Source organism: Periplaneta americana, chromosome 11 (assembly GCF_040183065.1).
Source record: "Periplaneta americana isolate PAMFEO1 chromosome 11, P.americana_PAMFEO1_priV1, whole genome shotgun sequence".
Lineage (NCBI taxonomy): Eukaryota > Metazoa > Arthropoda > Insecta > Blattodea > Blattidae > Periplaneta > Periplaneta americana.
Window position 1 is genome coordinate 53248204 of NC_091127.1, and position 23925 is coordinate 53272128.

Consider the following 23925-nt stretch of genomic DNA (forward strand, 5'->3'; position numbering starts at 1 on the left):
CGTTTATTAACTCACTTTTAATAGAGAGAGGGCAAGCTTCTGAGTTTATCAATTTTTATTATTCTATTTTGGTTGAAATACGCCTATGAAGTTTAGCATAGCTGGATTATTCCATGTTTAAAGTATGTAGGGTTATTATCAGCAAAGGTTGCAGATTACTGCCTCCTTAACTAAAGTATCTCTCACTTCTATCAATGATGTCCTGTTGGATTTTTAATGGAGAGGTTCCAGGTTCGAGACCAACCTGGTTTGTCTTTTTTCTGTCTGTTTTAGTATGTTGTTTTGTTTTAGAATGAATGTTGTAATGCATTAATGATATGTTTCTTGTACATTCAAAATAACAGAAGAAGAGTTATAGTTTCTTAACCTTGTTCCAGCACCATTTATCTTAACGTTAGTTGCTTATCATATTCAATGCCACTAAACTTCCACTGACTACTCGTAAATAGTCATTATTACGACTTGAGTGATAGTTCATTAATTTTCGTTTTACTGATAAAACTAACTCGGAAGTAGTTCTGTCTTACACATCTACTTATCTAAACAGAGGACATGTGAGACTATTACATGATTAAATGTTCCAGAGTCATATACCTTCCCTACATGACATGGAAATATGCCGTGAAATGTATTAAATATACCGAGCAATGATAATGTTGATGTATTAATATAGCCAGGAGGTGCTGGATCAAGGAAACAAGCAGTAAATGTTGAGGAACACGTCTATGAATTAATTAAAATAATAGACCATTTCATTCATGTACAATAGAGTTTAAGAATCTGTTGAATTTCAACAAATCAGAGCTGTCCTGAAATATTGCCGATTTTATATTCTTTCTTTTATCTTATTGCTAATGATTCTCGTGTTTCCACAATTCATTGAGTAACACCATAACTGCATTATCAAGAAACTCAGAAATACAGTGGATTCCATGTAATAGGTTCTGTGGTTAGTAGGACTAGCAGTGTATTAGCATCAAGCTTAGAGGGACTTATATGTATCTAATTCCAGTTAAGAGGACCAGGTGCGTTATTGGACCAAAACGCATGGACCCAACATGGTCCAGTTAAGTGGAATCTGCTGTACTTAATCAAAAATGAATAACCCAAGCATCAAGTATTTTTACAGAATGTCACTCCAATATAGTAATTGCACATTTAATTAAATATCCGTCTTTTTTAATTTCATTGTGTTCATAATAAAAATAAATGTTCTCAATATTCTGGTATTTATCATTCATATATAATTAGAGTAGTTAACACTAGATAGCTCACTCTTGTTGTATTGTTATTTAGTCAACTGTCCAAAGATAGGTCTGAACCTCAGAAGTGATATCAACTTATGGAGGCAACTAGGTGAGTTCCTTTCCCCCTCCATTTGCATACATCGCTGATTAGCTACATATTACACTAATCGGACTTCAGATATATAGAAACAATTTTATTGTTCTTCCTCTGACATGTATTGTCAAGTGAGATGTAGAGCCTGATAATGGATAGGAGTTCCCCAAGGGGCGGTTCTTGCACCTATATATATATTGGAACAGCTTACCTGCTGCAATCTTTCAGGTGGTTCTCTCAAAATCAACACATCTAAAAAAAAGTTGAAAAGATTGGACTGAGATTTTAATTGTAGGTGCAGTGTGATTATCTAAGTTGTGACATGTGATTAATTAATGTGACTTTTAATTACTTAAGTTGACAATAGTTGGGTTTAATAGACATACTGTATGATAGGTATACGTTTATTTATAGTAGGCGTTTTTTATAGCGTAGTCTTTATTTATAGTCCTAGATTTATTGCATTTATTTATTAATGGTTAGAATTAATTTTACGTTTATTTTATCTATGTTATTTATTGCTGTGATTATTGTAATTTTATTGCTGTAATTATTATGTCATTGTATATTATATATTACTGCCACCAGGTGCATACCTAATTGCAGTGTTAATAAATAAATACATACATACGAGTACATACATATCAGCCATAACCTCAATCAGAGGCAGAAGTAGGAAGGTACAGTAAAGACACTAACTAAAAAGACAGCAAACTGCAACTTTTGTTACCAACATACAGTAGAGTCTCGTTAATTCGAACTAATTGGGACTAAGACCTATTCGAATTACAAAATTTTCGAATTAACCGAAATATTTCCTGTAATGCAATGCATGCTATTTGCGAGCACTGAGAGATGGTGGTGGGAGTACCCTGTTGCTATTTTTAGAACCACAACCAACAGGTTCACTTCATTACAACAGAAAATTACCGATTTTATGAGCATGACAGATGTGTAAATTATGTACAGAAAACACTGATTGTTGTAAGTACCCTTGAATGTGCTATTTTCATAATTTTTTAAAGTAAAAGAAATTGAGTGAATTTATACATTTTGACTTTTCGCTTCTTTGTACTATTACAATAAATTTGGTTTTTTTCTTAAAATAATTTTGTTCAGATTAGCCTAGCTTGAATTAACGAGATTCTACTGTATTATACAATCTTAGAGTGTTATATAATTTGACTGTTTATGCTTAATTTTATAAGACAGAATTATCAAAATTCATTATCCTAAAAGTGTAACCTCTGTACACTTTTGGACATAGGTCAACATTGGGACTTGATCTCTGGGTCTCCAGCATGTTAGCCAGACATTACTCTAAACCACAAATGTGTTTTGTCGAAGGGTTGCATTGTCAGTGAATTCGTTTTTTTTTTTTAAATGATACTGTTGAATCAATATTATTACTTTAAATTCGTTATCTTGTTAATGGCGATATCAGATAATTTTTTTGATTAACTGTACATATCTTATTGGATTTGTGAGCTTTATACTGTATTTAGAATTTCAATTTACATTGTAGCTATTTTTGTAGTTGTTTAGCAACGATTGGAAAGTCCACGGTTCAATTCTGGGTGGTAGTAGGATTTTTCTCGTTGCTAAAACTTCCAGAACAATCCCAGTGTCTCCTCATTCTCCTACCAAATTTAATATAGTTGCCATATTCATTTATTAGACATGTGGCTTCCTTTGTGTTATGATAAGTGTCTTTTGCACTGTTATCCACATATGATTGGAGCGGAAAGGAATTAGCACCATTGTTAGTTATCCACGTGGAGGTGACAAATACATGCCACTTGGAAATGCTGAAAGATTATTGGCAGAGACCTGACGCCCTATTCTTTTGGTTGGAGTGGCAAAGGAACTAGTAACACTGGAATTGACAAATACATGCCATTTAGAAATGGTGAAAGATTATTGGCAGAGACTTGGTGCCGTATTCTTTTGGTTGGAGTGATAATTCAGCAACATTGTTAGTTATCCACGTGGAGGTGACAAATATATGCCATTTGGAAATGCTGAGATTATTGGCAGAGAACTAATGTACCTTTGTTATAATTGGAGCAGGTAAAAAAAGACAGTTGCACTATTACCTAACAGCCTTAGCAATGCTGTAATTAAACATAAAAGAAAAGTGAGCAGTTTGATGTGCCTGTATAATAAAAATGAACACAATGACTATATCGCATCTTTCCCTGGTGAGAAAGATTGCCAGAGTGTGGACTTGTGGTGTTGTCCACACCACCTCATTTTAGTCCCAGGGTTGTGAAAGCATGGAGTTGTAGCACAAAGCCCCTATGTGCACCTTCCTGGTATGTGTAAAGGAGGTACCTTGAGTGCGGTCATTCGGCTACAAGTATCATTCACAGAAAAGGAGTGTTAAACACAATAAGCCTCAAACTGCAGTGTACGCCTTTGAGTCCTTTCTCGGTGAAAGAGATGGGAAAAAAGGAGATACCTTTAGTTTTTTATTAATATATTTTAAAGTATTGGCAATGATTCTGTTTTGTGTAGATAGTTTAATATATTTTTTTTTATTATTTCAATTAGGTACTGACAGCTGTGCTTGCAGTTATATCAGTTGCAGATTTGGGAAATGCAATTCATCGGAGTTCATATGGTGAAAGTATATCATCTGCTGAATTCTATACGCCTTTAATTAAAATAATAACATTTGTAAGTATTTTTGTACTTTATTCTTAGAATTGTTTATAGAAATTGTGGTTACATTGCTTGGTGATTAATTTTCTGTTGTACAACCAAAATATAGTATTTATCTTTGTTTTCATCCCTCTCTTTCAGTGTTTCTCAGGGGTGTTGGTTGCATACAATCGTGTTCGTGGAATGCGCACGTCGGGTTTGTTGTTCCTATTTTGGCTTCTGTTAGCGCTGTGTGGAGCAGTGCAATATCGTTATGAACTTACAGTTGTTTCAGATGATGAGGTAAGTTTAAGTTGAAATATGATAAAAAATAATTGTGTCGTCTTAAATAAACAAGTGGTTTCCATACTGACTGCTTGATTCAAGAGAAGTGAATTTTTTAAGTACCACAAAATCACTTTTTTTTTTCTTAATTCCAATGTTGTCCTATTTTGTCTTGAACATTTGCAGATCAAGTAATAAAAATCTGTTTGTCTTTAATAACTGAGCTTCTACACGTGAATTTGTGCAAATATGTCAAGACCCTATTGCGATTTTTCTTGGAATCTCTCCATATATGCCTTATGGCTAGTCTTCTTCTCTGTCTTTCAAGTAATGCATTTAATATAGATTCCAGGTGTTTCCCTGGTTGTGGATAACTTCTCCATTTCCTATGCCCTGTGTGTTGCCTACTTTCAGGACAGTTCAGAAACTTATTGATTGCTCTTGTATGTTAGAACATACAAATAAAAACAAGGCACTGTCAGTTCTTCTTTTTTTCTTCTGCTCTTCATACCACAAAACACTTGATTTTAATTGTTGTTGTTATTGTTTTCCAGTGCCAGGCGTTTGACAATAAAGTCATTTGACCTCTTGCACTCCAATATTTTTCAAAGATATTATCATGACCAGCCACTGAAGCACAGATTTTGAGGTGTTCTGAATCCATTTCTTGGTTTGAGTTGCACAATGGACAGTTAGGGGACTGATATATTCCAATTCTATGCAGGTGTTTGGCCAAACAATCATGGCCTGTTGCCAATCTAAATGCAGCTACAGACGATTTTCGTGGTAAATCGGGAATTAACTGTGGATTTTGATGCAGAGAGTACCATTTTTTCCCTTGGGATTGTGTTATCAAATTTTGTTTGTTGAAGTCTAAGTATGTAGATTTAATAAATCTTTTCACAGAGTAATACATAGATTTAGTAACAGGTCTGTAAGTAGCAGTGCTGCCCTTCTTTGCTAAAGCATCCGCATTCTCGTTTCCCAGGATTGCACAATGGGATGGTATCCATTGAAATACAATTCTTTTATTGAGTGATATTAATTGAGAGAGCATTTTAGTTATTTCTGCTGTTTGAGATGAAGGTGTGTGTTTAGAGACTATTGATAGAATAGCTGCTTTGGAGTCTGACAATATAAATTTTTAAATTTACTGATGTGGCATAGAAGATTCCTGAGACTTTCACTTATTGCAATGATTTCTCCATCAAAACTTGTTGTTCCATACCCAAGAGATCTGTAAAGTGAGAAGAGACAGCACGTAAGACCTGCACCGGCACCTTGTTCTCTGGAGGTCAAGGATCCGTCAGTGTATAAATGAAGCCAGTTTTGTGGAGGGTATCTAATATTAATTGTCTCTAAAGACAATTGTTTTAGTATTTCAGTGTTTACTTCTGATTTTAGTATTTCTTCTGTTAAATTTAGATTATATTCCATATTTAATAGAGTTAAAGAGTTTGGTTTAATTTGTAGGTTTTCTTTAAATTCAGGATATTGATTTTCTGTTTTAATTCTTGAACAATGGATATGAAACTTTTTTGAGTTTTCAATCTACAGAGAGGACTGTATGAATGCCAATTGTTTCCTGGTAATCTAATAAGTTTTTCATATTGAATCAGTGCTTTTTCTTCTATTGTCATTTTGATGCTGTTAATATTAGTGAGGAATCTCATAGAATCTATTGGAGTTGTTTTGATTCCACCAGTAATGAGTCTGAGAGCTTGGTTTTGAACGTATTCTATTTCGTTTATGAAAGGTGAAGTAAGTAAAATTTCTCTGCAGTATGTCAGCACAGGCTGTATAAACATTTTGTATGTAGTGTTCAAAGTATTCCTAGAGCATCCCCATTTCTTTCCTGCTAGTCTTTTTAGAAGGGAGAATCTTTTACGAGTTTTTTCAGAAATGTATTTCAAATGGTTGCTCCATGTTAACTTACTATCGAAAATAACTCCAAGATATTTGGATTCATAAGTCCTAGGAAGGTGTTGGCCATTGTATTGGATATTGAATTCTCTTTCTTTTTTACCAAGTGAAAATATTTGGTAGTTACTTTTGCTTAAATTGAGTGTCATCAGATTTGATGTATTCCATTCATGTAGTTGATTTAGAGGATTTTAATTGTTTATTATGATGTTATTTCTAAGTATTAACAAATAACAGCAGATAATATATATTTTATTAAGATTTATAAGAATGATTTGCTCATGACTTTCAATACGACCCTCGTATCTGGAGAGATTGTTAAGCAAGCAGTTTACTTACATCGTAATGTTTTGTTTGTATTTTACAGCAGGACAGTATTTTCCGTTTCGCCAGTTTCATGGTGTATTATCCTGTGGTCCTTGCCGTACTTATACTCAACTGTTTCGCAGATGCTCCACCTCGATTTTCAGAGTACCCATCTGTTGAAGTAAGTGTTTAAGTGAAAGACTTCAGAACACGTTGTGACTGGTAAATTTAAATAAGAATAATTTTGCGTATTTTGATGTTGAATGTTGAAAGCTTCTTATATTAATAGTAAACATCCCTTTTCATATTCCAGAGGCCATGTCCAGAACAAGGTGCATCTTTTCTGTCCAGATTATTTTTTGCGTGGTTTGATCCACTTGCATGGAAAGGTTTTCGTAAACCTCTTGAAACAAAAGATCTGTGGAACATGAATCCTGAAGATACAGCAAGTGAAGTTGTTCCAGCCTTTGACAAGTACTGGGAGAAAACACTTCGTAAAACAACAAAGTAAGTGGTTTTTGTTTGTGTGGATAATTTAGAAATATGTAACTATCCATCATAGTGAGGAGGAAAAGGAATTGTCCACTCTACTCATTATCTCTGACTTAATTGCTTCATGAAATCATTACATTACATAAACAATATGTTAACTTGATTTTGTGAAAGTATCATAATGTGTGTTTGCGATAGTTCATTATTAATGTGTGTGTGCTAATAGTGAATTTAATGGCTATTAAGGATATGTGAACATACTGTAGTTAATGATGTAAGGATGTTTTAATTTCTGACCTTAGCTCTTCCTTGTTTATATTAAGCAAAAGTCCTTTTTTAAGAGAAATCCTCGTAAGGAAGAAATAAGTAATTCCCTTGAGATTCATTAAAAAAGAAGTTTCAGTGTTCCTTATAAAAAATAAGGCTGATGCATTGAATCACTTCATATTATTAAATTTGCACGGCATTCATGAATAGTTGGTGACACCTGGCTTAGGCAACAACTTTTATAACTTTTACAGTGTCATTAGGCATTGTTTATTGCAGTGTAAAAGCATTTGTTTCTTTTTGAACTAAATTTATTGAGACAGAAAGTTGTTTTCTTATGCCAGGCGTTTGACAATAAAGTCATTTGACCTCTTGCACTCCAATATTTTTCAAAGATATTATCATGGTCAGCCACTGAAGCACAGATTTTGAGGTGTTCCGAATCCATTTCTTGGTTTGAGTTGAAAATGGCAAGTTGTAGCTGATTTAAGTGAACACCATATTTTAACGTTTTGGTGGCTACTTCATTCACACACAACCCCCAGAATGTCTGGAGGACCACACCTGCTGTTGGTCGACGGGTCCATTGGACCTAGTTGGGAAATCTTGTTGATCACCAGCTTTCTCTCCTTATGCTACTGGAGGACGATTTTAGTGCCATAGCAGGTCAGCACTAGGAACAGAAAATTAGAATGCTCTAATGCCGTTGGGGTCGAAGAAAGTAAGAGTTCAGTCAGAGGATTGGATAGGAAAGGGTAAGGAGGGAATTAGGTATTGAATAGAGGAAAATTATACCAAATTCAGTCATTAACTCATCAAGCTGACCAGTGCTAATTGATGAATAGCCCCTCCCTTTAGTTCAGCTTGTAAAATTATGCTTACCAACAGCTGCACCACGGGAAGTTAGGGATGGAACATTGGGTATTTGTCCAGGTTGTTCCTTAAACCCTTCAATGAAGGATTAATGGCAAAATGTTACTTACTGGCTTTCAAGGAACCTGGAGGTTCATTGCCGCCCTCACATAAGCCCGCCATTGGTCCCTATCCTGAGCAAGATTAATCCATTCTCTATCATCATATCCCACCTCTCTCAAATCGATTTTAATATTACCTTCCCATCTACGTCTCGGTCTCCCTAAAGGTCTTTTTCCACCCAATAATAATAAAATTTTGAGATAACTTATATAATTAAAATTAAAAAGCTTTAAAGAAACGTATATGTTTTGAAAGCATAAGAAAGAAGTTAAAATCTTCTATTAACTTCTATTAACTTTGAGACAGAAAGTAGCTAGGTGAAACTTTCAGCTTTAGGAACTATGCTTTCTGACTCCCCATCATAAGGTGTATGTATGTATGTATATGTATGTAGTAAAGAACAGAGTCATTTCCGTGCCTTTAAATTGTTTTTTTTATTTATTTATTTGGCTAACGAAGGATGTTCTGGGAGAACTTTGGGTAAGTTAATGTCACTACATTGTTTGGAACTGAGAACAAATTGCTATTGATAACTAATTTACATTATGTTAAAATAATTTTCCTTTATTTCAGTGTTCCAAGTCCTAAAGCGACATTCAGAAAAACATCAGGAAATGTGGACATTTCTGGTGGAAGACAACGAAAAAAATACCAAGCATCAATTCTTCCAGCAATATGCAAAGCATTTGGTCCTACCTTTATTTTTGGTTCTCTTCTTAAATTGATACAAGATGTTTTGATGTTTTCCAGTCCTCAAATATTGAGGTGAGTATGATTTGGTTACTGATACAGAATAGATGTTTAAATGTATGCTAATATCTTTAGATGTTTAATTACATAAAAATCTTATCTGTTGATTATTTCATTCCGAGTGACAAATGGAAATTCGTGTATATATTTTTTTTATATAGGGATTGGACTTTTATAAGTTGTTTGTCTTGGGATCACGTGACAGAATTAGTATACGTTTTCATGAGAAAGGCAGTTGAAAAAGAACTAAGTTCTATTAGTATATAATTACAGTTTGACTTAATAGAAAATAAAAAATTGAAATTCAGAATTTCATATATGAATATATACAGGGTGAACCATAAGTAATGTCATTAATTCTGGTGGATGTTTCCTTTAGTAAAGAGCAACAAAAAAGTCAAATACCATTTTGCTGTGTTTTGAATAGATCTATAGAAAAATGTGCAGTACTGTGTAATTTAATTTCATTTCATTTATTATATTCCATAGATCTTAAATTAGTAATGAAGCTTTAAGATGTGGAACAAGTCAAAATTTTACAAGATTGCAATTACAATTTTTACGATTTTTACAATTTTGCCATTTTCTACAATTTTTTGCAATATTTTGGCGAGATGTAGTGTGATGAGGTGAGGCCCGAGGATTCGTCAAAAGATTACCTGGCATTTGCCTTATGGTTGGGGAAAACCTTGGAAAAAACCCAACCAGGTAATCAGACCAAAGGGGGTGAAATGAATTGAGGCTGAGAACTTACCATAGATCATCCAGCATCAGTCCCACGGCTGGGGAAAACCTCGGAAGAAACCAATCAATGAGACCAAACGGATATCCTACCCAAGCCCAAGCACAGCTCCGGATCAGCAGGCCAGCGAGTCTGGTGACTTAGCTACATCGATGGCTCTACTAAAAATATACAGTACATAGCCAATCAGATTATTAAATTAACAACACAAACGAAAATTTACAAATGCAAATGTATATGTCTTGTGTTGCTCTGAACAACCCCTTCACCTGGCTTGTTATGAGCAGAGAAGTGGAAGGTCATTGCCACATAAATTGTTTTTTAAATCCGTAAGAGAAAAATATAGGTGATATACCATTTAATTTTTGTGTTTAAATTATATTAGAGAGCGGAGAATGATCACTGCTCATTTCACATTAAATAAATCTTGGAAAATATAAAATAAACCCTACAATCTAATTTTAATTAAAGTTCAGAGAATTCAGACAATAAGCCATTTCAGTTGAATATTCTAGAGAATGTAAACAATATTGATGCTTATTTCACCTTATAAAAACCAAATTTTAAAACATTTAAAACTCTAAAGAAAAGGAAAAGTATGATATGCTTATTTTACGTTAAAGGAACTAAATTAAAAATATAATTTAATTTCTTTGATTTAATTTTAATTAAATATTTGATTAACACAGACAATAAAGAAAGCTTGTTTTACGTTATACCACAGATCACATATAGCAGATTGCTCAGCCTTATAGGCTTTGACGTCAACAACTTTGATCAATTTCACTATGCTGCCATCTAGCTACTTCATAATAAGTCACATTATAGTTCTCATTTGAATTGCATGGAGCAATTTTACTTCCATCTAGTGGTTGTTCCCAATAGACAGTGGCGATCCTGGTGGTTGTTCTCTTCCCAATGTTACCATTTTTAACATGGGGATGATCAATCTATTATATATGTAATCAGGGGTTACGTAGATCTAATTAATGATTAAAAAATCTCTCTTTGTCGCACTACAAGCAATTTCTTCAGCCAATTAAAAATATTTCCCTCCAACATTAATTTTTATAGTAGTAACCAGTAAACTTACAAACAAGAAATCAAATTTCCCGTAAAAGTAATTGTGTGTGTTATGTTTACATTTCTCGTTGTCTCGTCCATCTCTCGCATTACGTGAGCTGCATCTCTCCAGGTAGTAATCTTTTCAGAGTTGTTAGAGTGCATCAAGTTTTAAAATTCCTTTGCAGAATGAAAACTTGCAAAGAGTTCAAAATACCTCGGAATTGAGCTCTGTGAGTGTGGGTCAGACTTGTGATTCTCTATGAATGTTATAAGTAATCAGTTGGTTACTATGTTTGCAAATAGATCCGAGGTTCTCGGGTGTAAACATAGCCAAAGTTGTAGAATTTATGTCAGTGAACGAAGTCCTTTCAAGACTTTGTTTGGAAGGGAAAGAAGTGAAGATATGAATGCGTCTATTGTTGCCTTTGTGTCAGTGAGAATGAAGACATTTATGTGTATTCAGAAGATTATTGTGCTTTATTGCTTTTATTTTACCATTAAATGTTGGTTTCCCTGTTGTTTGTCATTCAGTTCTGTAACCTCTAAATTTATGTTTCAGGTTATTGATATCCTTTGTTGAAGGTAAAGAAGAAACATGGAAAGGCTATTTCTATGCCATTCTTATGTTGCTGACTGCTTGTATACAAACGTTATTTTTATCCCAATATTTTAATCGAATGTTCTTGGTTGGTCTTCGTATTAGAACTGCACTTATATCTGCTATTTATCGAAAGGTGAGTGAATTCTATTTTATATTATCACCACCATCGGTTTTAGGTCTATTTATTCACATGTTCTTAATTCCTTCCCTAATCTTCTCTTGGACCTTTAATGGTTTTTGTTGTGTTTTTTGTCCCCCCCCCCCTCCCCAATGACATGACTGGTACTTGACTGGACTGTTTGTCATTCACCCATATGAAGTATGAAGTTAGTTGTGTAGACCAGTTATTAACATACATACAGATTCTTTACTCAGAATGTGCTTTAGGAGACAGGTCTATGCTACACCCGCAATGAGATAAGGTGATGGAGATTTGTTGGAATGCTGTAGTAGAACTGGAGCTCCCAGAGAAAATCCCTGTGTTATCTGGACCACGGGACTGCCCAACATAAGTTATAAATCGAGGTTAAACCAGAGATCGAACCTGGGCCCACAGGATTATAAATCCAGCATTCTAGTCATTAGAGCACTCTAGCAGATGGACCTTCAGTGGTGTCATCGACCATTAAGTCTATATTGCAAAGCAATCTTGTGTAATTTATTAATTATTATTATTATTCATCTTGCCAGTATGTGGGAGCAAATTGCATTGATATTTCTATGTATATCCGGTTCTACTTTCTCTTGTTTGTCGGTATTTGACTCGCAAAATTACCCTTAAGAAGTACATTGAACTGTTTTAAAAGTACTATATTTAATCGTGTAATTCCCCCCCGCCCTTTTTCTTTAAAACTTAAGATGTGAAATGTCGAGAAGAAGGAAAGTATGCAGTGAATGCAAAATATCGGGAATAAATTGACCAGAAATAACATCTAACAATTCATGTACAAACCAAATTTAATGTTTGATACTAAATAACTATATATACACATACATTTTGAGTAATTTTGGTCAGTTGCGTGGCTTTTCTTTGTTCTGTTGTGTGTCAGTTCTGGTAGTAGCTTGATTGTTTTCCTAACTTACCTCAGATCAATCACGTGTAAAATAATCATATGGAAATTATCTTATTAATTACGTAAAATAAAAACGTACATGTATTTTATAGTCCACTACTTCAATGTTTGTATTTCTTTTTTGTATTTATATGTGCTATCTGGTAGGATGGAAGAGAAGGCCTTATGGCCTTAATCCTGTCAGATTAAATAAATTATTATTATTATTATTATTATTATTATTATTATTATTATTATTATTATTATTATTATTTAACCAAAGAATAAATTTAAATCATTTTTCCAATTGTGAAAAGGATCATCGTCATTTTTCACTGTGGAAGGGATAGACAATAACTAAGATATGGATGCGTATTTTTACGATACTTACTATCTTCACGAAACCGATCAAAATACCCCTCATTTCTCATGAAAAACAAGAAATGAAAAGACTACAGTGAACTATAGTGGACTTTATGTTGTCAGCAAACAGCTGGATACATTAATCTTCACGAAAGGCACTCTTGAAATGAAAAGGTGCGTCCATTTTTTAATGTAAAAGAGGAATTACGTGAGGAATTCTAAAAAATATGCCCTAAAAATCTTGGGGGGACATTACATGAGTAAATAATGTACTTTGAATATTATAAAGTCGACCAGCCTTATGGTCTAGTGATCAGAGCTTCTGGCTATAGTTCATGAGGTCCCGGGTTCGATTCTCCGTTAGAGTACAGGGGATTATTCCTGTATTCGTCCATGGTCTGGAATTTAGGTTAGTTTAGATTTAAGACCCCTCCTGGTGCCACATAATCATAATCATCCTGTCATATCATTGGGGTAATGTAACTCCATCTTCCAGGTGCCCCAAGCTCAGAAGTGGGTTACACCTAAGCCACTGCCAGGAGAGAAGATCAGAAATGTCGAAAAGACAACCTGGTGACATTGGTTAAAAAAAATATGTATTATAAGGTCTTAACTCTGTGACGTTACCATTTGCTTAACATTTCTTTTTCGTACATTAGATTTAAAGCTGGTAACTTCTTCTGGGCACAAATCCCAACGTGAAGAAAACTAAAAGAAAGAGGTCGAAACTGTTTGATTTAGCCTTCTGTCTTTCAGTTTCTTCCACAAATAGAATTTGCGAAGATTTAAATGTGGAATCAAGACAGACAGATTCTTCAGCTTAACTCATGATCATACATTCATTCCAGTTTGACAGCCTCACACCCCCAGTCCGTCATATGCTTAGTGGCAAGTGCTGCCACTTGACTTCTCGTGCCTAGTGAGTTACACAAGCACTGCGGAGGAACTAATGTGGGAGTGCTAATTTTCTCCTGAGTTACTAATGGAGCTACAGAAGGATTTCTTGAATGTACTGTGTTTTACTATATAATCTACTTGAATGTACATTTTGAAGTTGTTTGTTAATTTTGTTGTTGTTTTGTTTAGGCACTACGTATGTCAGGCACAGCAAGAAAGGAATCCACAGTGGGTGAGATTGTAAATCTCATGTCTGTAGATGCTCAAAGATTCATGGATCTCACAGCATATCTTAACATGATCTGGTCAGCACCACTACAAATTGCTCTTGCATTGTACTTCTTATGGGACACTCTTGGTAAGTGAATTCTGAAGGCTGTTGCTATGTCTCATACTAAGTTTGAAGCAAACCGTGTTTTATGGAACTAGGGTAATGCAAATCATTGAGGAAATAAATATCACCACTATTTGATGTAGGTGTGTAGCAAGTGGGACTCGTGTTTCAAGCTGTACTTGGGCATGGGTTCGAAAATCGTTGGAATAATACTAAATTAATCTTAACTTCAGGACGTCCCATTTACCTATTAAGTGTAGATAATTTAGCATTATCCAGGGTGCACCACGAGGAAGCAATCTACTTTACACACTAACATCAAATCTTCCAGAAAACGATGAGTTTCTGCTCTTAAAATGCTACAAGAGCTTCGTAAAGAGGTAGTTTTTCAATGGATACCCTCACACTGTGAAATAGTAGGTAATGAGTAGGTAATGACTTCCTGGCCGAAAAAGGAACAAACATCAGACAAACTCAAAATAATACAATCTCTTTTCATGCCTCAAAAGTCAGTATCAAACACATAGTCCAGCCTTTTGTAAACTGGAATTTCTGAAGAAAAGCGAAGGCAAACCTTGGAATATTCTGCTAGACAGTAATAACATTCCAGATTTACCATGAAAAAAGGCTGTTGCTATATTTCGCTTAACAACCGGACATGACTTACTCGCCTCTCATCAACATCGAATTATTATCTGCCAGCATCCACAGTGCACACCCTCTGTAGAAATCATAACTCCATCATGGATAAAAACATTTGCTACAATGCAAAGCAATAAAGAAAATAGATGCTGATTTACCATCACAGCTCATCAAATACTATTGGGATGCTTGCAGGAGAATGGAAGAAATCTAAGATCCTTAGCATTGATCAACAACAACAACATAATTAATCTGACTTCTTAGTTCTCTCCACCCCCAAGGTCAAAATGCCATCTTTGCATACATACTCTTCTCATCTGAATCACGTAATTATACAGTTCGTATTCACTATTGGGATACGTGCATGTTTTACCACTAAAAGAGGGCACTAAAAACATCATCTGTTGTAGAATTTCGAAGTTCATCAAAACACTTCTGATTCCTAAGTGAAAGGTCTTCTTCATATGTGGAATTCAGAATTTATTGTCCCAAAACGCGGTATTCTCGAGTTTTATGGCATAATACCTATACCAGTAATGGAGAACTGAAGATGAAGTGTATATTAATTAAGTGAATGAAATAGCTGTCTTCTTGACTTGGCTATCATTGTAATGGACTCACCTCGTCTGCTTCCTGAGCAAGGCAGTGTACCACATTGCTGGCTCTTTCTCTTTACAATATACACAAGTAAATATGGTAAATGTTGTCAGATCCCTGGTTTCCTATGCTTCTGAGGAAGTCATGTTAGGATTTATTTTTTACTCTCTCTCATAAAGTCGTGATCTTTAGTCAGCTTTGAGCATACAACATTGGATCCAGTGGCGAGGATGGTAACTGTCCAACCACCAACAATGACGTAATTCTATTGCTGTTTGAAGTATGAAATATGCAATGTCTTGATTTTTTTCCTATTTTATTGTTTCCAGGTCCATCTGTTCTTGCTGGATTGGCAGTAATGATAATTCTCATACCTGTTAATGGAGTTGTTGCCAATCGAGTTAAGACATTACAAATTCGGCAAATGAAAAGCAAGGATGAAAGAGTAAAACTTATGAATGAGGTCAGTTCTTTCATTATGTTAATAATTTCGTAATACATTATACCTGGAAATAAAATATACCGAAATTTAGTCAAAACATATTCTAGGTGTACACCATTTAACTCCACACATTTTTCATATTGATGTTAGAGATTTAGAAACATTCCCACATTTGTGTTACATGAAATTGAATGCGACACATCTCTGATTTTCCTTTTCAGCTCTGAATTGTGGTAGGCATGGTACTTCACAGTGCCGCATAAGTAACCATCTTGTGGTGTGATATCTGGGAATTCACAGGGTATACATATAGTAGTCTCGTTTTCATTATGGACAATCAGCATATAAATGATTTTTGTTATCTTGTCACTATTCTTATTCAAGTCTTTGAAATCGGAACTGTGCTGTGCTTTAACTGCTACTTAGTTCTTCATCAGCTCTCTTGCTATGCCTCGTTGTTGCTGGACCTTACTTAATGGTAGTGACAATTAGAATATTTCTAGTTTTACACACTATGGAGAAAAACTAGACATGGCAATGCCGCACACATTTTTTAAATAGGTCAGGTGGCTGCAAATAATGAACTGAGATCGATAATTCAGTCGACCTGGTTGGCGAGTTGGTATAGTGCTGGCCTTCTATGCCCAAGGTTGCGGGTTCGATCCCGGGCCAGGTCGATGGCATTTAAGTGTGCTCAAATGCTACAGGCTCATGTCAGTAAATTTACTGGCATGTAAAAGAACTCCTGCGGGACAAAATTCCGGCACATCCGGCGACGCTGATATAACCTCTGCAGTTGTGAGCGTTGTTAAATAAAACATAACATTTTTTTTTTTTTCGATAATTCACAAACTAATACTGCTGATCCATAATGTAAATGGTTCAATGGATGATAGGGTACAGTTAAATGAATAGAAAACCTATATTATGTTTTGTGATTAAATGCACGGTTAATTAGAAAATTAAGTTTGAAGTTTCAGTAGTCTGGAAACATTTAATTTGTACTTGGAATGAAAGATACAGGAAATAGCAAGGGTTTCATTAAGGTAATATTATAAATTAATTGATATTCTGAAGAGTATACTAATGTTTTTATTCTAGGTTTTGAGTGGTATTAAGGTTTTGAAGTTGTATGCATGGGAACCATCATTTGAACAACAGATTCTAAAAATACGAGACAAAGAAATTGCAGTACTTAAGCAAGCAGCATATCTCAACGCAGGCACAGCATTTATTTGGTCATGTGCGCCATTTTTGGTAAGTAGTCTACAGTAAATGGACTGGGAGGTTGATGTAACCAAATATACGTAAAATATATATTTTCTTAATTGAAATATTTATTATTTCGTACTGTTGTATTTATTTTGTATAATTTACAAGTTGTAGGTTTATATCCTAAAAAAATCATTGATGGGATTTGTATTTTCTTGCACTTACGTAATTATGCTATAGAATACTCGACATTTCATTAATGTTAAATTTGACCCTTCTGTTATCTGTTCGTAATTAGAAGCGACTGCCATTCCACAAACAAAATGATTGGGTAATAATAGTCATTCCTTTATCACATGGTTCATTGTTTTAAAAACAATAACTCGGGTCACTTGCTCATTCCATGCAGATCCATATGACTCACTAGTTCAGATAGATAAACTGTACCCCACTCGAATTGTTAATATTAAAGTATTTTAAATCTGACAGTACATTTTTTTGTGGTTTGAAGAGAAATCTTCTGTTAACATGATTGCAATTCAGCAGGAGTTCATTGTAACATTACTAATATTACAGATTATTAATAAGAACTAATGAATTTTAACATGAAATCTTTTGCAGAATTATTAATTTTTCAGGTGGAAATACCTTTTTTGTCATCAAATTATCTGAATATTTTGCATATGTTGTAGTATAGTTAATAATGTTTAAGTTCTGATTTTGAAAATACTAGGTCATCTCAAAAGTCTTTCCTTATAAATGTTTTACTCTTTTGTCTTTGAGTTGCTAGGCAGTTTGTGTGTGTTTTGAGACCACTGCCCATTGGATTGCATCCTATGGCTGCTTACACTGCCTGCTCAATCAACACTTATGTGTGAGTATCCGCTAGGGGGTAGATAGTGCACACTGCTATTAACGTTATCAGTATATGCGTGTATTTTAGAGATGTTAAGCAGTGTGCATTACCTTCCACCTAGCGGCAAAATAACTTTGATTGAGCAGGTAGTTTACGCAGCCTTAGGATGCGATCCAGCAGGCAGTGTTTGAAACACATTTGAAGAAGCATTTAACTGTAGTATTTAATGTCTATTGTCTTTGGTTTCTCATTGGAGTTTTGCGATGACAATAATTGCAAGTTGAGTGCATCTGTTTCTTTTGGGAAGAAAGCGTGATTGTAAAATCAGCAGCTGGAAAAATATGTGAAGGGGTGGTCAGTAGTAGGACGGCATCAAACTGATTTAAGTGATTCAGTTATGGAGATCTAAGCTTTGGAGATTAACCTCATTCAGGAAGAACACCTATTATAGAGAATGAGGCTGTATCCATCAAACTGGAAGAGCAGCCACTCGCCAGTAGTGGTGACTTTTCGAAAGCATAATCTGTCAACATCTCCACTAGTTTGAGATTGGGATTGTGTCTGAACTGCGACGATGAAATCCATATGAAATGTTAGAGAAAAACTTTTGAGATGGCCTAATAATAGTTACATTCTTTGTAATTTCACTTCAACAAGTGTTTTATATTGCAGGAACGCATATTTGCTCCTTAAAGTCCACACCTGTGGAGTAACGGTCAGCGCATCTGGCCGCGAAACCAGGTGGCCGGGTTCGAATCTCGGTCGGGGCAAGTTACCTGGTTGAGGTTTTTTCCGGGGTTTTCCCTCAACCCAATACGAGCAAATGCTGGGTAACTTTCGGTGCTGGATCCCGGACTCATTTCACTGCCATTATCACCTTCATTTCATTCAGACGCTAAATAACCTATATGTTGATACAGCATCGTAAAATAACCCAATAAAATAAAAAATAAAAAAATCCTTATTTTAAATTACTATGCTATCCAGTTTACCATGTTTTGAGTTCAATCCATTATATTGATCTTTAGATTTTAAATTTGAAATTTATTTTAATAACAGAAGACATTGGAATTTATTTTAAATTGCTGAAAATATTTAAATATTGTTCCAGCTCATATCATGCATTCAAAATTGTATTAATTCATCGAAATTCATAAGGTTAATTAAAGTTTACTGATGAATACATAAATTCATATGTTATAAAAGATAACATGTTTTGAAGGTAACAGGATTTTGTGACATTACTATATACATATTTAATTATTTTTAGTGTAACAGATCGATCTTCAAGTAATGATAACGAAGGTGTTTATCATGTTTCTGTAATAGATATTCGAATTATTTTCGAAAGAATCTTCACGACTGATTTGGTAAACGCTACGAAGTAGTGGTCAGTACATCTGATTGCGAAATTCTCAATTGAAATTCTTATTGGAAGAGGTATTTCCTATACACCTTGCTCAACCCACTCAAAGGCAAATTCTGGAACATTTTTAGATGATTGCTCCTAGGGTTCATTTCATCACTATCTTCATCAACATATAAAAAGTACACTGGTTCCAATTAAGATCCACATGCAGAGGGATCCTCATGTTGGGTCTCAAGTCTTGTTATTGTAATCATTCAATCACTGGTTTAATTGTATTAAGTTATTGCAACTATCAAACCTAAAATACGAAGTTCACATGTATCTGTTAGTGTTAATAGAAAGTTTTTAAATTTATTTTTTTCAGCTTGTATATACAAAGCCATAGTTTAAATATACAGGGTGAACCATAAGTAATGTCATTTAATTTTAAGGGGTTATTCTTTGAGATATTTCAAACAAAAAAAGTTTAATACACTTTTGCTCGTTTTTGCTTCCTTTTGGAGATAAAAATTGTTTCATGTCAAACATTTCATAGCATGTTTTGGGAAAACCATTGATTTAATTTCTAATATGCTCAGTCAGTTTAAGAGACCATTGTTTTACGATAATAAATGATCGAAAGAATTTTAGTTTGTCCTTTAAATGTCCAGAAATTTTATCCAAACAAATGCAACTTTTCGCTCTGCAAAGGAATCTTATAATGCTATGTTTGTTCAGATCAAATTTTTTCCCATTTAAAGGGTAAAGCTAAAATTCTTTCAATAATTTATTATCATAATAATATTCTGTTCTCTTAAACTGACAGCATATTGTAAATTAAATCAATGACTTTCCCAAGATACGCTATGAAATGTTTCATATAAATCAATTTTTATCTCAAAAAGGAAGCAGAAACTAGTAAAATTGTATTAAACTTTTTTGTTTGAAATATCTCAAAGAATAACCCCCTTAAATTGATAACATTACTTACGGTTTATCTTGTATATATAAAATTGTAACTAAGTGCATAAGTCCTGCAGCAGTGTTTCCCAGCCTGTTGTCACCATGGTAAATATATTAGACCAATAAAAAGTCATTATTTGATTGTTTCATTTTATAGCACATATTGATATAAAATATGAGAAAAGTTTAAAACTTCAAAGTGTTAAAATAGTTATAAAAGGTAAGGTGGGCAGCCATTTCGAAGCAGTTGTGCTTCATCATTAGTGATCTTACCATAATAATTACAATAACATAGAAACAGACATGAAAATATTACACATACTGTAGCACCCAAAAGTGAACAATTAAATGAACTGGAACAATACGAAATATGCAAACATAAAAGAAAACACTAACAATACAAAGTTAAAATTTAAATCACACTCTCTTCAATATCACAATAAACAATACAGTGGCATCCCTACCACTATGCCGATATACCCCCATCCAAACAAGACAGTGCAACCAAAGTACAAGACCATAAGGGTCAGTAAGACCCCTGATGATGAAGCACAACTTCGAAACAGCCGTCCAGAATTTTAACAAGTTTAATGTTGTGGAGTTTTATCATATTTTATAGATAAAAAGTCTTCACTAAAATTATATATATATATATATACATAAGGGTGTTTCAAAATTACGGGGCATAATTTCAGGTATGTATTTCCCACATGTAGACAATCAAAATAGTTCATTACAACATGTGTTCGGAAATGCTTTATTTCTGAGTTATGGCCTTCACAACATTGAAATTCACCGGAACGTTTTTCTTTCCGCAGGTCGTTGCTATCAAAGGAGACATTAAGAGGGCACTCTGACAGTTTATTCCGAGGCGAAGGTTACATTCAGTGTTGTGTAGGTACTTGGATCGAAGGTTTCCTGATCGATGGATTGGTAGAGGTGGCCCAATTGGTTGACCTCCACGCTCACCTGATTTGAACCCTCTCTACTTGTGGGGCCATTTAAAATCATTGGTTTATTTGTCTCCGGTGCCTGATTTGGAATCCCTTCGGAATCGAATTGTGGCATGTTCTGAGGACATACGCAATACTCCTGGAGTTTGGGATCGTGTTCGCAGGTCAATGAGACATCGATGTGAGGTCTGTATTCAAGCAGGAGATGGACATTTTGAACATCTTCTGTAATGACAACGACCCGCGGAAAGAAAAACGTTCCGGTGAATTTCAATGTTGTGAAGGCCATAACTCGGAAATGAAGCATTTCCAGACACATGTTGTAATGAACTATTTTGATTGTCTACATGTGGGAAATGCATACCTGAAATTATGCCCCGTATTTTTTAAACATCCTGTATAATATTTTTCATTATGTGTCCTTTTACATTTTATGCTGTTGTAAAAATCTAATCGATTATTAATTTAAAAAAAAAAAACAAATTGAGTGACTGAAATTAAGTAAAATAACTGTAGAACAAAAGCCAACAAGATTCTTTGTGCAGGTTGGGAACCCCTGTCCTCTAGTATTACTACTCTGTCTTCTGAATTCTCATTCATATTTTTGTCATCTTTCATTCCTTTCCTAAACTTCATTCCATTTTACCTATTCGTGTCCTGTTGCCATCTCAGATTTTGCATGTCTTACTGGGGCACTGTATTTTTGTAATTTTTTTATGAATGAATGATTTTTTTTTTTTTTTTTTTTTTTTTTTTTTTTTTTTTTTTTTTTTTTTTGTGATTTATGTACGTAGTTAGAGCAAATTTATCTCATCGTCATTTTTCAAGTGCTCAACATCTAGTCCTGTTATTGTGCATGTGGATGAATTAAATTCCTTTATCTTGTATCTTGCATGCTGTTTGTTCATGAGCAATGAAGTACAGTGTACTGTTCAGTGAGTGTACGTATGATCAAATTATAGTCTTGAAGTTAAATATTATATTAAATACTCATATCTCTTAGAAAGTAACAACTATGACCACAAGAGAAATAGTACTGCACAAATATATTGCAGTCTCTAAACCTTACAGAGATGTTAAATTTTTCCATTGGAAAATTCAGATCAGGAAATTCTTCATATAGCATATATTATGCATTGGCTTTTGGAAATTGCTTCTGCTTCGATATATTTAAATTAGAAAAGACCAATATTTCTATACAGAGACAAGGCCAGGATAATTTAGAAGGCAAATGAGAAAGAGAATATTATGAGCAGCAGAAATAAAATGTATGAAGAAAATTCTTTAGTTTTATGCTTTCGAACCACAAAATAATTTGTAAATGAATTATAATAAGAATTGGAGAGGAATTCCAAATTAAATTTAATAACTCACCATATGAGTACAATAAAAGATGTATTGAAGAATGATTTAGAATGTGAAGATTGTTAATATAAAAGAAGATTCGTTTGTTCTCTTTTTTTTTTATTAGTATTGGAACTGAGATGATGATGTTGCTTCTTCTTTCATGTTGTTTTCTGTAACTTGAAAAGGTGATGTGCGTACAAATGGCTTATGAGTCTACTTAAAAGAAAATAATGGGTGTGTGTTGGTTTATGAGAAACTGAATAAATAATTATCAGATTAGTTTTGACACTGATCAAATCAGAAATTTGATTAGAAACATTACACTTTCAATTTACAGTTTCATATTTGTACACAAGCTGGACTACATACTGTATTTTATTGTTTATTGTTAAAAGATTAAGTAAATTTGAGTCTGAAATTGACGCAAAGAAGTCTGATGATATACAGTAGTTACCTCAATTTGAGATGTTACAAGTTTATTGAGTGGGTGGCATGACAAAATTTTTTTGTGCTGAATGATGATATGGATGAATTTTCATGGATAATAGGAATGTCTGGTTTGCATAAGTAATTATTTGCGCTTAATGGTTCTGAGGTTATTACTGTCTATGGGATTGCCTGTCTAAATATGAAACGACTCAATTTCTTTATAATAGCTTCAAGTAACTTTTATTTCCATTTTATTTCACGTATGTTCTACAGCCCTAATATTTATGGTTTAAAAGTAGTTAAATGCTCTATGTCAGACTGTCTATCTCAAAACATGAAAGATCTGATATTGTAGAAACTTAATATGGATTTATTTGTTTAATTTGTGTAAATTTCATAATTTACTTTGTGTAATTTGTTATTTTAATTGTTTTTATTTCTTTAAACTATGCTTGTGCTGTAGATGCCAGTTATGTTTATTAAGATTTCAGAAGAGATCTACCAGTGTGTTTCCTGTTTCTGTCTGTCTCCCTCTCTCTCTCATAAATATTTTATGAGAGCTTTAAATTTAATGTGCACGACTTTTTCAATTGATTGCATAGTCTGTATGTTGTTGCATGCAGGAGAAGGATTTTAGCACTTGAAAGTATCCCCTGTGGATTTCTTCTTTCCTTGTAGTGATTTTGTGAAACAAAAGTTTCCAGTGTTTTGATTCTCATGTGTAAGTCTCCCGTTTTGGAAGTAATATTTGTGCACAAAATGGAAGCTTTATAAGTTATAACAACTTTCGGATCTGTAGCATTATGGAATCTTTAATATAAGAACTTAAGTGAAAATTTAACATGAAAGGCTTAAATAATTGCTCTATTTCGCCAATTTCCATCATTAACATTTAGGATATGACCATACAGTAACTATTACTGGGACAGTAAATGAACATCTCAAATAATGTGTAACATTGCAGTTTAATTTTATATTTTTTTAAATCCATTGTGGATATAAATACAAATCCAATATAAAGTATTATAATTTCGTCAGGTTCATAATGTCATTGCATAATAATACTGTTACAAATACTTAAAATTAAAGGACCGAACATA

General features: G+C 33.9%; 1 protein-coding gene across 12 annotated transcripts in view; it reads left to right on the forward strand.

Annotated features, from left to right (window-relative positions):
- MRP (Multidrug-Resistance like Protein 1) overlaps nt 1-23925 on the forward strand; it is a 246098-nt gene that overhangs the window by 118757 nt on the left and 103416 nt on the right. For all 12 annotated transcript variants that reach the window (XM_069839445.1, XM_069839446.1, XM_069839447.1 and 9 more), the window contains exons 4-12: nt 3895-4020; nt 4147-4287; nt 6560-6679; nt 6812-7005; nt 8806-8997; nt 11349-11523; nt 13892-14060; nt 15605-15738; nt 16819-16974. In XM_069839445.1, the coding sequence (XP_069695546.1) occupies nt 3895-4020; nt 4147-4287; nt 6560-6679; nt 6812-7005; nt 8806-8997; nt 11349-11523; nt 13892-14060; nt 15605-15738; nt 16819-16974 (1407 nt within the window). The remainder of the gene's footprint in view (nt 1-3894; nt 4021-4146; nt 4288-6559; nt 6680-6811; nt 7006-8805; nt 8998-11348; nt 11524-13891; nt 14061-15604; nt 15739-16818; nt 16975-23925) is intronic.